Source organism: Mobula birostris, chromosome 14, assembly GCF_030028105.1.
Source record: "Mobula birostris isolate sMobBir1 chromosome 14, sMobBir1.hap1, whole genome shotgun sequence".
Classification (NCBI taxonomy): Eukaryota; Metazoa; Chordata; class Chondrichthyes; order Myliobatiformes; family Myliobatidae; genus Mobula; species Mobula birostris.
This window is the reverse complement of record NC_092383.1, coordinates 47,058,991-47,074,635: the sequence shown is the minus strand read 5'-3', so window position 1 is coordinate 47,074,635 and position 15,645 is coordinate 47,058,991. Positions and strand designations below refer to the sequence as shown.

Sequence of the window (15,645 nt, the reverse complement as noted above, 5' to 3'; positions counted from 1 at the left end):
TGAGGGTTGAGGCGTGCAGGTGTGATGCAAGGTGGGAGCAATATCTAGGCAGGTTTGAGAAGAAGTGGTTGAAATGAGATTGAGCCATATTCAAGGTGGAGTCAGAGTCAGAGATGGAATTGGAGTGAAGGGAGAAAAGTCGGAGTGGAGGAGTTTCAGCACCCATCCATCTAAACCAAGAGTGAGGTTGGATCAATCCAAGTGCCAAGCCAATTTGAAAAGGTCAGGCACAGGCATATGGTTACCTAGGGCTTAGGGCACTGAGGCTGAGGCTGTGTCCTGCTCCAGGCTTCCTGCCTATAGACTCACTTTCATTCCGAATGCTGTTGCTTGCTTTTATTGTTTGCACAATTTGTGCTTTGTTTCCCTTCACTGTGCATTGGGTGTTGGTTTTTTTCTAAATTGGGTTCTATCAGATTTCTTGTTTTCTGGCTGCCTGTACGCAGACAAATCTCAAGGTTGCATAATTTAGACATGCTTTGATAATAAATGTACTTTGAAATTTTGACATTGACCAGATGCAGAGCTGGGCTGATAAGCAGCAGACGGAGTTCAATCCAAAATTGTTCTCTTTCACTTTGGAGGGTCGAATTTGAAGGCAAACACAGAGTTAATGACAAGATTCTTAACAGTGTCAAGGAACAGAGTGATCTCATGTGCACAGATCTCTGAAAGTTGCCGTGCAAGTTGATAGGTGTTGGAAGTCGTGTGGAATATTGGCCTTCATTAGTTGGGGGAGCTGCTAGAGCTGCGAGGTAATATTCACCTCGTGATGTGTAAGCAGAGGTTCATAGCACATTCACAGAGAGTGTAAAGGAGATTTGCTAGGATTCAAAAGCATGTTTATTAAGGATAGGTTGTGTGAGCTAGAGCAAAAGAGGATAAGAGCTGACTTGATAGAGGTGTACAAAATGATGAAAAGCTTGGACTAAGCATATTAACAGAGAAATATTCCCAGGGTGAAAATGGCTGGGGAAAAAAATAGGAAGGGGCAGTATTTTAAGATGATTGCAGGAAAGTATGGGGGGAGTGGGAGGAGTCAGAAAATGGATTTTTACATGGCCAGTGCTGAGTGCTGGAATGCATGACTGCTCATTGTGGCAATGGGCATTTAATAAACTCTTAGATAGGCACAAAGATGATAGAAAATGGAGAGGAAAGCATTAGATTGGTCTTAGTGTTGGAGAAAAAGTCGGCATAACATTGTGGTTTGAAGGGCCTGTATGGTGCTGTGCTATAATATTTTATGTTTTATGTTTTGGAAACCTTAGCTGACAAAAGATTTAGAGGTTCAAATAGGTCCCCACACAGATCAGCATAGTTATGCGTGTGTGGAGCCAAAGGAAATGTACAAGACTGCAATGAACATCTTTCTTCACTTTTTACTGTGAAGAAAATGGTGGAAGCCAAGGAAATGGGTGAAATGAGTGATGATATGTTGTACTACGTACAAATTCAAAGTTTCAAGTTCAAAGTAAATTTATTATCAATGTACATATACAGTTGCAAGAAAAAAAATGTGAGTCCTTTGCAATTGCCTCGTTTTCTGCATTAATTACTGATAAAATGTGGTCTGATTTTCACCTAAGTCACAATAATAGACAAACATCATCTGCCTAAACTAATAACTCACAAACAACTGTACTTCTTCTCAGCACTGAGTACACCATTAAAACAATCACAGTCTAAGTTCAAAAAAACATGTGAACCTCTGGGGCAACGCCTTCTGCAAAAGCTATTTGGAGTCAGATATTCCTATCCATGAAATGAGATTGAAGGTGTGGGTTGTAGAGGTGACCTGCCCTATAAAAAAGCCACACAAGTCAGGTTATTGACACAGCCTGCTCTTCTCAAGAAAGATCTGTGCATGTGCCCCACGCCTTGATCAAAACAACTTTCAGAGGACCATAGAAGTATTGTAGCTGGAAAAGGCTACAAAAGCATTTCAAAAGACCTGAGGGTTCATCTGTCTACAATGGAGGAAATTCAGTACTGTTGCTACTCTCCCTAGGAGGGGGCATCCTGCAAACATCACACCAAGAGCACAATGTGCAATGTTGAAGGAAGTGAAAAAGAATCCAAGGGTAACAGCAAAAGAGCTGCAGAAATCTCTAGAACTTGCTAAAGTCTCAGTTCATGTATCCACCAGAAGAAACACACTGAAAAAGAATGGTGTGCAAGGTAGGACACCATGGAGGAAAACACGGCTCTCAAAAAAAAAACATTGCTGCACCTCTCAAGTTTGCAAAAGACTACCTGAATGTTCCACAACACTTCTGGGACAGTGTTCCGTAGACAGATAAGACAAAAGATGAACATTTTGGCAGAAATGCACACCGTTATATTTGGAGTAAAAAGAACATGAACACCAAAACTTTTTCACAACTGTGAAGCATGGTGGAAGGAGCATTGTTGTGAGGTGGATGAAATCACTGGACAGACAGAGTTACTGGTAGATACAAAGCAGCTTCTTTATTCAACACAACAAGGTACAGCAGGCATCATACGGACAGAGACGCTTTCGGTAGAAAGGTCTGCTAGCCCAATGTGGGATCGATATTTATTTGCTAAGCACAAAGGGCAATCCCTATTTTCAAAGTATAGACAATACATAGACAATGCTCTCTTTGGAAGCTACATACAAAACATCACACCTTCCAACTTCATCCTTTCCTCCTGACGCCCGCATGTCTGGGTTGGTACTCACAGCCTTTAGGAGTGCAAGTTACATCCACGATACATTTATTTGTATTTTACGTGCTAACATAGAGGACAATTTATATTTATAAAGTATAGATAAGGCTGTCTTCAAAACTACCTGCAAACTTCACACTTCCATGAGCAGCCCCTGGGCTAGTATTCTGGTATTCACAGCTTTTAGGAAATGCATTGTTATGAACTCAATCCACAGTACTTTGTCAAACAGAAGACTGGTGGCCAAAGTGTAGATGAATCATCTACCCAAAAACTCACTCTAACAAGCATCACGGTTTGGGGCTGCTTTGCTGCCTCAGGGCCTGAACAGATTGCAATTGTTGAGGGAACAATCAATTCAAAATTGTATCAAGACATTTTATAGAAGAATATCAGGGTAGCGGTCTGTCACCTGAAGCTTAATAGAAATTGGATGATGCAACAAGATAATGATACGAAACACAAGAGTAAATCAACAACAGAATGGTTTAAAAAGAAGAAAATTTGTGTTTTGGAATGGTCAATTCAAGAGTCCAGACCTTAACCCATTTGAGATGCTGTGACATGACCTGAAGAGGGCTTTTCATGCGAGGTATCCCAGAAATATTGATGAACTGAAATAGTTCTGTATGGAGGAATGGTCTAAAATTCCGTTGAAAATGTTGTCGTGCAAGTCTGACCAGCAGCAACAGGAAACATTTGGTGGAGGTTATTGATGCTAAAAGAGGATCTAAAAGGTATTAAATACAAGGGTTCACATACATTTTCCAGCCTGGAATGTGAATTATTAAATAATGTGTTCAATAAAGCCAGGAACAGTACAATTGTTTGTATGTTATTAGCTTAGGCAGATTGTGTTTCTCTATTATGTTATGGCCATAGCAACTGTGTTTGGCTACAACGTTGTAGCCATTACAGAGACTTGGATGGCTCAGGAGCAGGAAGGGTTACTTCAAGTGCTAGACTTTAGATATTTCAGAAAGGACAGGAAGGAAGGCAAAAGAGGTGGGGGTGTGGCACTGTTGATCAGAGATAGTGTCTGGGCCATAGAAAAGGAGGAAGACATGGAGGGATTGTCTACTGGGTCTCTGTGGGTAGAAGTTAGGAACAGGAAGGTGTCAATAACTCTACTGGGTGTTTTTTATAGATCACCCAATAGTAACAGGGACATCGAGAAGCAGATAGGGAGACAGATTCTGGAAAGGTGTAATAATAACAGGGTTGTCGTCGTGGGAGATTTTAATTTCCCAAATATCAATTGACATGTCCCTTGGTTTGGATGGGGTGTAGATTGTTAGGTGTGTTCAAGAAGGTTTTTGACACAATATGTAGGCTGTACTTGATCTGGTATTGGGAAATGAACCTGGTCAGGTGTCAGGTCTCTCAGTGGGAGAACATTTTGGAGATAATGATCGTACCTCTATCTCTTTTACCATAGCAATGGAGAGGGATAGGAACAGACAAGTTAGGAAAGCATTTAATTGGAGTAAGCGGAAATATGTGGCTATCAGGCAGGAACTTGGAAGCATAAATTGGAAACAGATGTCCTCAGGGAAACGTACGGAAGCAATGTGGCAAATGTTCAGGGGATATTTGTGCAGAGATTTGCATAGGTACGTTCCAATGAGACAGGGTACAGGAACGGTGGTGTACAAAGACTGCTGTAAATCTAGTCAAGAAGAAAAGAAGAGCTTACGAAAGGTTCCGTGTTCACCATGATGCGGAACTCTTCTTCCACCGTCTCCGTCTCCGAGCCTACTTTTTTGGCAAGGACTCTTCCATCCCCACCGATGACCCCTTCTCCCGTCTTCAACCCTCCTCTTCTTCATGGACACCCCACTCTGGTCTCCTGCCTGCTCTGCATCTCTTTATCGCTAACTGCTGACGGGACATCAACCGTCTCGACTTCACCGCACATTCCAACATCACTCCTTCCGAACGCTCTGCTCTCCACTCCCTCCGCACTAATCCTAACCTTACTATGTTAAACCCGCCGATAAGGGGGGTGCTGTTGTAGTCTGGCGTACTGACCTCTACCTTGCCGAGGCACAGCGACAACTCGCAGATACCTCCTATTTACCCCTCGATCGTGACCCCACTAAGGAGCACCAGGCCATTGTCTCCCACACCATCACCGACTTTACCCGCTCAGGGGATCTCCCATCCACTGCTACCAACCTTATAGTTCCCACACCTTGCACTTCCTGTTTCTGCTTCCTACCCAAGATCCACAAACCTGCCTGTCCTGGCAGACCCATTGTCTCAGCTTGCTCCTGCCCCACCAAACTCGTTTCTGCATACCTCGACACAGTTTTATCCCCCCTTGTTCAATCCCTTCCTACCTATGTTCGTGACACTTCTCACGCTCTTAAACTTTTCGATGATTTTAAGTTCCCTGGCCCCCAATGCTTTACTTTCACCATGGATGTCCAGTCCCTATATACTTCCATCCCCCATCAGGAAGGTCTCAAAGCTCTCCACTTCTCTTTGGATTCCAGACCTAATCAGTTCCCCTCTACCACCACTCTGCTCCGTCTAGCGGAATTAGTCTTTACTCTTAATAATTTCTCCTTTGGCTCCTCCCACTTCCTCCAAACTAAAGGTGTAGCTATGGGCACCCGTATGGGTCCTAGCTATGCCTGCCTTTTTGTTGGCTTTGTGGAACAATCTATGTTCCAAACCTATTCTGGCATCTGTCTCCCACTTTTCCTTCGCTACATCGATGACTGCATTGGTGCTGCTTCCTGCACGCATGCTGAGCTCGTTGACTTTATTAACTTTGCCTCCAACTTTCACCCTGCCCTCAAGTTTACCTGGTCCATTTCCGACACCTCCCTCCCCTTTCTAGATCTTTCTGTCTCCATCTCTGGAGACAGCTTATCCACTGATGTCTACTATAAGCCTACTGACGCTCACAGCTATCTGGACTATTCCTCTTCTCACCCCATCTCTTGCAAAAATGCCATCCTCTTCTCGCAATTCCTCCGTCTCCGCCGCATCTGCTCTCAGGATGAGGCTTTTCATTCCAGGACGAGGGAGATATCTTCCTTTTTGAAAGAAAGGGGCTTCCCTTCCTCCACCATCAACTCTGCTCTCAAATGCATCTCCCCCATTTCACGCACATCTGCCCTCACTCCATCCTCCCGCCACCCCACTAGGAATAGGGTTCCCCTGGTCCTCACCTACCACCCCACCAGCCTCCAGGTCCAACATATTATTCTCCGTAACTACCGCCACCTCCAACAGGATCCCACCACTAAGCACATCTTTCCCTCCCCCCCACCCCCTCTGCTTTCCGCAGGGATTGCTCCCTATGCGACTCCCTTGTCCATTCGTTCCCCCCATCCCTCCCCACTGATCTCCCTCCTGGCACTTAACCTTGTAAGCGGAACAAGTGTTACACATGCCCTTACACTTCCTCCCTTACCGCCATTCAGGGCCCCAGACAGTCCTTCCAGGTGAGGCGACACTTCACCTGTGAGTCAGCTGGGGTGATATACTGCGTCCGGTGCTCCTGATGTGGCCTTCTATATATTGGCGAGACCCGACGCAGACTGGGACACCGCTTTGCTGAACACCTACGCTCTGTCCGCCAGAGAAAGCAGGATCTCCCAGTGGCCACACATTTTAATTCCACATCCCATTCCCATTCTGACATGTCTATCCACGGCCTCCTCTACTGTAAAGATGAAGCCACACTCAGGTTGGAGGAACAACACCTTATATTCCGTCTGGGTAGCCTCCAACCTGATGGCATGAACATTGACTTCTCTAACTTCCGTTAATGCCCCACCTCCCCCTTGTATCCCTTCCATTATTTATTTATATACACACATTCTTTCTCTCTCTCTCCTTTTTCTCCCTCTGTCCCTCTGACTATACCTCTTGCCCATCCTCTGGGTTCCCCCTCCCCCTTGGTTTTCTCCCCGGACCTCCTGTCCCATGATCCTCTCATATCCCCTTTGCCAATCACCTGTCCAGCTCTTGGCTCCATCCTTCCCTCTCCTGTCTTCTCCTATCATTTTGGATCTCCCCCTCCCCCTCCCACTTTCAAATATCTCACTAACTCTTCCTTCAGTTAGTCCGGACGAAGGGTCTCGGCCTGAAACGTCGACTGTACCTCTTCCTAGAGATGCCGCCTGGCCTGCTGCGTTCACCAGCAACTTTGATGTGTGTTGCTTGAAAGGTTCAAAAAGCTAGGTAATGATAGAGAGCTAAAGGATTATAAGGCTAGCAGGAAGGAACTCAAGAAAGAAGTTAGGAGAGCCAGAAGGGGCCATGAGAAGGCCTTGGTGGACAGGATTAAGGAAAACCCCAAGGCATTCGACAAGTATGTTAAGGGCAAGAGGATAAGACGTGAGAGAATAGGACCAATCAAGTGTAACAGTGGAAAAATGTGTATGGAACCGGAGGAGATAGCAGAGGTACTTAATGAGTACTTTGCTTCAGTATTCACTACGGAAAAGGATCCTGGCGGTTGTAGGGATGACTTTCAGCGGACTGAAAACATTGAGCATGTAGATACTAAGACTTACAGCGGACTGAAAAGATTGAACATGTAGATATTAAGAAAGAGGATGTGCAGGAGCTTTTGGAAAGTATCAAGTTGGGTAAGTCACCAGGACCGGACAAGGTCCTGGTACCACAGACTACTGTGTGAGGCAAGGGAGGAGATTGCTGAGCCTCTGGCGACGATGCTTGCATCATCAATGGGGTCGGGAGAGGTTCCAGAGAATTGGAGGGTTGCGGATGTTGCTCCATTATTCAAGAGAGGGAGTAGAGATAGCCCAGGAAATTATAGAGCAGTGAATCTTACTTCAGTGGTTGGTAAGTTGATGGAGAAGATCCTGAGAGGCAGGATTTATGAACATTTGGAGAGGAATAATATGATTAGGAGTAGCCAGTGTGGCTTTGTCAAAGGCAGGTCATGCCTTACGAGCCTGATTGAATTTTTTGAGGCTGTGACTAAACACATTGATGATGGTACAGCAGTAGATGTAGTGTATATGGATTTCAGCAAGGCATTTGACAAGGTACCCCATGCAAGGCTTATTGAAAAAGTAAAGAGGTATGGGATCCAAAGGGAAATTGCTTTATGGATCCAGAACTGGCTTGCCCACAGAAGGCAGAGTGGTTCTAGATGGGTCATATTCTGCATGGAGGTGGGTGACCAGTGGTGTGCCTCAGGGAGCTGTTCTGGGACCCCTACTCTTCATGACTTTTATAAATTACCTGGATGAAGAAGTGGAGGGATGGGTTAGTAAATTTGCTGATGACACAAAGGTTGGAGCTGCTGTGGATAGTGTGGAAGGCTGTCAGAGGTTACAGCAGGACACTGATAGGATGCAAAAATGGGCTGAGAAGTGGCAGATGGAGTTCAACCCAGGTACGTGTGAGGTGGTTCATTTTGGTAGGTCAAATATGATGACAGAATATAGTATTAATAGTAAGACTGTTGACAGTGTGTATGATCAGAAGGATCTTGTGGTTCTTGTGCTACACAGGTTGACTCTGTGGTTAAGAAGGCATATGGTGCATTGGCTTTCATCAATTTTGGAATTGAGTTTAGGAGCTGAGAGGTAATGTTACAGCTATACAGGACCCTGTTCAGACCCCACTTGGAGTACTGTGCTCAGTTCTGGTCGCCTCACTATAGGAAGGATGGAGAAACCATAGAAAGGGTGCAAAGGAGATTTCTTATGAGAATAGGTTGAGTGAACTGGGCCTTTTTCCCTTGGAGCAACGGATGATGAGAGGTGATCTGATAGAGGTGTATAAGATGATGAGAGGCATTGATCGTGTGGGTAGTCAGAGGCTTTTTCCCCGGGCTGAAATGGCTAGCACAAGAGGGCACAGTTTTAAAGTGCTTGGAAGTAGGTACAGAGGAGATATCAGGGTTAAAAAACTTACGCAGAGAGTGGTGAGTGCGTGGAATGGGCTGCTGGCAATGGTGGTGGAGGCGAATGTGATAGGGTCTTTTAAGAGACTCCTGGACAGGTATATGGAGCTTAGAAAAATAGAGGGCTATGGGTAACCCTAGGTAATTTCTCAGGTAAGGACATGTTCAGTACAGCTTTGTGGGCTGAAGGGCCTGTATTGTGCTGTAGGTTTTCTATGTTTCTGTGTTTCTAGGACCATACATACCTATACCTCCCCACACTCCTCTCTGCTTTCCACAAAGATTATTCCCTTTGTGATTCCTATGGTCATTCATCACTCTCTACTACCCCGACACTTATCCCTGCAAGTGGCAGAAGTGCTACACCTGCCCATTAACCTCTTCCTCCATTCGAGATCCCAAACAGTCCTTCTAGGTGAAGCAACACTTCAGCAGCAAATCTGTTGGGATTGACCCTTTGTATCCTTTGACAACTTTCTTTATTGTCAACAGCTCCAATAATCTTTGTCATCTGCATACTTACTAAATGCCATCTACATTTTCCTCTATGTTATTAAATACATTATCACAAATCAACAGAGGTCCCAGTACAGATGCTTGCAAAACACCGGTCACACATCTCCAGCCAGCATAACAGCCTCCCATGCAAGCCAGTTCAAACTACCAAGTTTCTATGGATCTCATTCTTGATCGATCCAATAAATGGAACATACCAACAACTAGCCCGCAGTTAGAAAGGAATGTACTGGAAGTCAGATACATGTGCACGTGACTCCTACATCCAGACTCTGCTAAATCAACATTTATAATCTCTACGATTCCATAACTTTCTGAGCTACGAGCCAGGTTAACTTTGTATCTAGCCTATCAGGTTCACAACAGCAATTGCTTCTGCATCAATTGAGCATTGTTGCCCAATCTCACTGGAAGGAGAAATCTAGAAAAGCTTTTTCTTATTTATTTCACAGTATATTTACATTCTACTTCATTGGCAGCAGTGTGCACTTTTAATTAAGTTCACTTTTTAAAATTTATTTCAAATTATTATAATACATGTCTTTTCGTTAATTTTTCAACAACTCATAATACCCCTGATTTCAAGGAAATTTTTGGACAGCGCCTTTCCTGCCACTTATAAATACCTCAATGTTACAGATCACTTGCAGCAACTGGAGCTGTGAATTTAAATACAGTCACAGGGCTACAGCAGAATATTTATTATCTTGTATATCACTGTTCGCTTCATCCTGTACCTGTCAACAGCGTCTTGCTTATCCTGTTCAAAATCTTGGATCATTTGGCGCATTTCACTGTACAATTCTTGGTTTGCTTCTTTAAATTGTTTTGCACTTTCAATTAGTTTTTCAATTTCTTCTTGTTTACCCTGAACAAGAGAAAAGACTGATTTAAAAACATGCATCAAATTGAGAAGTACACACATTGGGATACACAGATTTCCACCTTTAGCAAAAATTCAAATTTCACCTTAATTTCTTTGCGTAGATCCTGAGTTTCACACCTTAGTTGCTCAATTTCATCTTGACGAGCCTTTTCAGGAGCAGATCCTATTGCTTCCAACTCCTTTTCTAAAGAAATGGCTCTTACCTGAATGCAGACAGTCAAAATTCAGTTATGTTATCTTGATGAGCACAATATATGACATGGGGGAGAAAACACTTATAAAAAAATTAACATTTTACTTGAGTGAAATGTCACATCTACAAAGAAACTTTCAGAAGCCAGCTGAGTGAATGCATGTATAAGGAAAAAAAAGAACTACAATGTATGTTTTATTAAAGACAGCCAAAAAAAGACTATCAGAACAAATTCTCAGAACAGAAATAGGCCCCTCAGCTCAACTTGTCCATGCCAACCAATGGGCCTTCCTGAGTTAGTTCCATTTTCCTGCATTGGCCTATATGTCTCTAGCTCGTCCCTATATACAAAGCTGTCCAAATATATTGTAAAATGATGTAATTGTACCATCATCTATCACTTCCCTGGCTGCTTATTCCATATTCTCACCACCTCCTCTCTGGAAAAAACTTGCCTGATAGGATCCCTTTACACATTTCTCTCTCGTCCTTTAGCCTTACTCTTCTCTACTAGATACTCATTATCTATGCCACTCGTGATTTTATAAATGATGACCCCTCAGCACCCATTGCCCCAACAGCCTATTCAAACTCCCCTTACAAATTAAAGCTTCCAGTCCCAGCAACATCCTTATGCATCTTTTCTACACTCCATAGAGCTCATTTGGAAACCAAGATATCTTTAATGCGAAAAATAGGAAACATTCTGAGGCATATTTCAGCCCAGATGAAGGGTCTCAATCTGAAATGCTAACTGCCTATTCTCTCTACAGATGCTGCCTGACCTGCTATGTTTCTCCAGCATCTTACATGTTGTTTCAGACTGCAGCGTCTGCAGTTTCCTCATGCCCTAAAAGTATTCCAAACGCCCTTCCCCCCATGAAACCACCACGGTGGGCTTCACAGCTGAACAGGTGAAAAGACAGTTGAAACATCTCAATCCAAGCAAGGCTGCAGGCCCGGATGGTGTCAGTACCAGGGTGCTCAAAGCCTGTGCCCCTCAGCTATGTGGAGTACTTCACCATGTCTTCAACCTGAGCCTGAGTCTCCAGAGGGTTCCTGTGCTGTGGAAGACGTCCTGCCTCGTCCCTGTGCCGAAGACGCCGCGTCCCAGTGGCCTCAATGACTGCAGACCGGTAGCTTTGACCTCCCACATCATGAAGACCCTGGAGAGACTTGTTCTGGAGCTGCTCCGGCCTATGGTTAGGCCACACTTAGATCCCCTCCAGCTCGCCTACCGGCCCCGACTAGGAGTTGAAGATGCCATCATCCACCTGCTGAACAATGTCTACGCCCACCTGGACAAGTCAGCGAGCACTGTGAGGGTCATGTTTTTTTGACTTCTCCAGTGCGTTCAACACCATCTGCCCTGCTCTGCTGGGGGAGAAGCTGACAGCAATGCAGGTGGATGCTTTCCTGGTGTCATGGATTCTTGATTACCTGACTGGCAGACCACAGTACATGTGCTTGCAACACTGTGTGTCCGACAGAGTGATCAGCAGCACTGGGGTTCCACTTTGTCTCCCTTTCTCTTCACCATTTACACTTCGGACTTCAACTACTGTACAGAGTCTTGCCATCTTCAGAAGTTTTCGGATGACTCTGCCATAGTCAGATGCATCAGCAAGGGAGATGAGGCTGAGTACAGGGCTACAGTAGGAAAATTTGTCACATGGTGTGAACAGAATTATCTGCAGCTTAATGTGAAAAAGAGTAAGGAGCTGGTGGTGGACCTGAGGAGGGCTAAGGCACCGGTGACCCCTGTTTCCATCCAGGGGGTCAGTGTGGACATGGTGGAGGATTACAAATACATGGGGATACGAATTGACAATAAACTGGACTGGTCAAAGAACACTGAGACTGTCTACAAGAAGGGTCAGAGCTGTCTCTATTTCCTGAGGAGACTGAGGTCCTTTAACATCTGTCGGACGATGTTCTACAAGTCTGTGGTGGCCAGTGCGATCATGTTTGCTGTTGTGTGCTGGAGCAACAGGCTGAGGGTAGCAGACACCAACAGAATCACAAACTCATTCGTAAGGCCAGTGATGTTGTGGGGATGGAACTGGACTCTCTGACGGTGGTGTCTGAAAAGAGGATGCCATCTTGGACAATGTCTCCCGTCCACTACATAATGTACTGGTTGGGCACAGGAGTACATTCAGCCAGAGACTCATTCCACCGAGATGCAACACTGAGCGTCATAGGAAGTCATTCCTGCCTGTGGCCATCAAACTTTACAACTCCTCCCTTGGAGGGTCAGACACCCTGAGCCAATAGGCCGGTCCTGGACTTATTTCCTGGCATAATTTACATATTACTATTTAATAATTTATCATTTTATATTGCTATATTTATACTCTATTCTTGGTTGGGGCAACTGTAATGAAAATCAATTTCCCTCGGGATCAATAAAGTATGACTATGACTTTTCATCACTCTGCCTACTTGTGATTCTACTTTTAGCAAATTATGTCCAAGGTGCCTATGTTCCCAGCGTCACTGTGCATCCTATTTTGGTTTGATTTCCTCAGATTCCTGGCTTGTCCTTGCAATCCTTCCTAAAAACAGTACAACATCAGCTAAACTCCAGCCTTTCAGAACTGGTGACTAAAGAAACTGAAATGTTAACTGTTTTTCTTCCATAGCCTTTCAGTGTTTATTTTATATTTACAGCCTCTTCTCTGAAGAGTTGAACAGTCAGTGAACTGAAGCCAATTTGTTTTTCTCATATAATCATCACTATTACTTACAGAGGAAAATTGAAATATACAAAGAAAGTATGCTACTGAAAATTGCTGAGAGATTTAGCAATATCAGTAATTCAAATAATCACAAGGAATATGCTCCCTAACTGCATAATAAGTAAAGGTATATTTGCCTTTGTCATTTCAGGGCCTGGTGAAGCAGGAAGTCAAAAAAATGCTTTAAAAACCTGTTCACAAACAACCAATTAAAAACACATATGGGCACTAATTTTCAATACTCCCAGTTTAAAACAGATTCAACCGACCTCATGACTTCTTGCCAACTTTTCAGCATTTTGTAACATTTCCTTTAGCTCAGCTATTTGTTTTTGATTTTCTTTAGCTTCATTCTGAAGTTGAGTCACTTGGTGGCGCTTTGCTTTGATGTTACTTAGTGATCTTTCCAGTTCAGTCTTCAATTCTTGTATTACCTCATCCTTGCACAAGGTCTTTTCCGAATCTCTCTGGCACATTACATTTGAACTAGTAGAAAGAGGGAAAGAGAAAGGATAATATACGATCTCTCCCAAGTATTTTATGAAATTTCTGAACAATACAGCACACTAAGAAACAGAGATTAGATTCAATCTGTATCAAACTAGTCAATGCTCACAATACCTTAATGAACTATTTATTACTGAGAATAATTTCTTTTGCATTGCCTCTAGCTCTTTGGACAATATACAACTGTGCATAAAAATTACTGCCTCATCAGCCACCAGAAAGTTTCTTTTTTTTGTAAAGAATGCCAGAACTGGTGGTTAGTTGTTGTGTACATCCCTCCCTCTGCCAACCCGACGTCGGCGTGTAACATCATTTACACCGCCATAGCCAGATTACAAACCCAGCACCCGAGTGCCCTCATTACCATCTTGGGTGACTTCAACCAGGTTACCATGGCTAGAACACTGCCCAACTTCACGCAGTATGTGAGCTGTACAAACAGAGGGGAGAGGACTCTGGATTTGATGTACGCTAACGTTAAGGATGCATACAGCTCCTCTCCCCTCCCCCCAGTGGGAAGGTCAGATCACAACCTGGTGCATCTAAAACCCTGCTACGTGCCTCTGGTGAAGAGTAAACCTGCAACCTCGAGGACAGTGAGGAAATGGTCGGAGGAGGCTTATGAGGCGCTCCTGGGTTGTTTTTGAGGTGACAGACTGGCAGGCACTCTGTGAGCCATATGGAGAGGATATTGATGGGCTGACAGAATGCATCACAGATTATAACTTCTGTGTGGACTGCAATGTTCCGACAAGAACTGTCCTTTGTTATTCAAATAACAAGCCATGGGTGACAAAGGACATTAAGGACATCCTGAACGCTAAAAAGAGGGCGTTTAGAGATGGAAATAGGAAGGAGCTGAGGGCAATACAGAGGGACCTGAAAGCCAGGATCAGGGAGGCTAAAGACAGGTACAGGAAGAAGATTGAGTGGAAACTCCAGCAGAACAACATGAGAGAGGTCTGGAGGGGGATGAGGACCATCACTGGGTTTCTGCAAACTAGCAACAGAGGAGCTGAAGGCAGTGTGGACAGGGACAACGAACTTAACCTGTTCTTTAATAGATTTAACAGATTTGACATTGTGACCGCTGCCCATCCCCCACATGAGCCATCTGTTGTCGACCCCAACGACTCTCCCCTCCTACCCCTCCTCACAGTCCCTCACCCCGCTCTCGTGACTACACCCCTCCCCCACATGAAACCACCACGGTGGGCTTCACGGCTGAACAGGTGAGAAAACAGCTTAAACGTCTCAACCCAAGCAAGGCTGCAGGACCAGATGGTGTCAGTACCAGGGTGCTCAAAGCCTGTGCCCCTCAGCTACGTGGAGTACTTCGCCATGTATTCAACCTGGGCCTGAGTCTCCGGAGGGTTCCTGTACTGTGGAAGATGTCCTGCCTCATCCCTGTGCCGAAGACGCCACGCCCCAGATGACTACAGATCGGTGGCATTGACCTCCCACTTCATGAAGACCCTGGAGAGACTTGTTCTGGAGCTGCTCCGGCCTACGGTCAGGCCACACTTAGATCCCCTCCAGTTCGCCTACCAGCCCTGACTAGGAGTTGAGGAGCCATCGTCTACCTGCTGAACCGTGTCTATGCCTACCTGGACAAGCCAGCGAGCACTGTGACGGTCATGTTTTTTGACTTCTCCAGTGCGTTCAACACCATCCGCCCTGCTCTGCTGCGGGAGAAGCTGACAGCGATGCAGGTGGGTGCTTCCTTGATATCATGGATTCTTGATTACCTGACTGACAGACCACAGTACGTGTGCTTGCAACACTGTGTGCCCGACAGAGTGATCAGCAGCACTGGGGCTCCACAGGGGACTGTCTTGTCTCCCTTTCTCTTCATCATTTACACCTCGGACTTCAACTTCTACACAGAGTCGTCATCTTCAGAAGTTTTCGGATAACTCTGCCATAGTTGGATGCATCAGCAAGGGAGATGAGGTTGAGTACAGATCTACGGTAGGAAACTTTGTCACATGGTGTGAGCAGAATTATCTGCAGCTTAATGTGAAAAAGACTAAGGAGCTGGTGGTAGACCTGAGGAGAGCTAAGGTACCCATGACCCCTGTTTCCATCCGGGGGTCAGTGTGGACATGGTGGAGGATCACAAATACCTGGGGATACGAATTAACAATACACTGGACTGGTCAAAGAACGCTGAGGCTGTCTACAAGAAGGGTCAGTGCCGTCTCTATTT

General features: G+C 44.8%; 1 protein-coding gene across 4 annotated transcripts in view; it reads right to left on the bottom strand.

Moving 5' to 3' along the window:
• The window catches only part of cep152 (centrosomal protein 152), a 289,528-nt gene that overhangs the window by 99,169 nt on the left and 174,714 nt on the right, over window positions 1-15,645 (bottom strand). For all 4 annotated transcript variants that reach the window (XM_072278504.1, XM_072278506.1, XM_072278505.1 and 1 more), the window contains 3 exons: window positions 13,199-13,415; window positions 10,079-10,198; window positions 9,847-9,977 (listed from right to left, as the gene is read on the bottom strand). In XM_072278504.1, coding sequence (XP_072134605.1) covers window positions 9,847-9,977; window positions 10,079-10,198; window positions 13,199-13,415 — 468 coding nt within the window. The remainder of the gene's footprint in view (window positions 1-9,846; window positions 9,978-10,078; window positions 10,199-13,198; window positions 13,416-15,645) is intronic.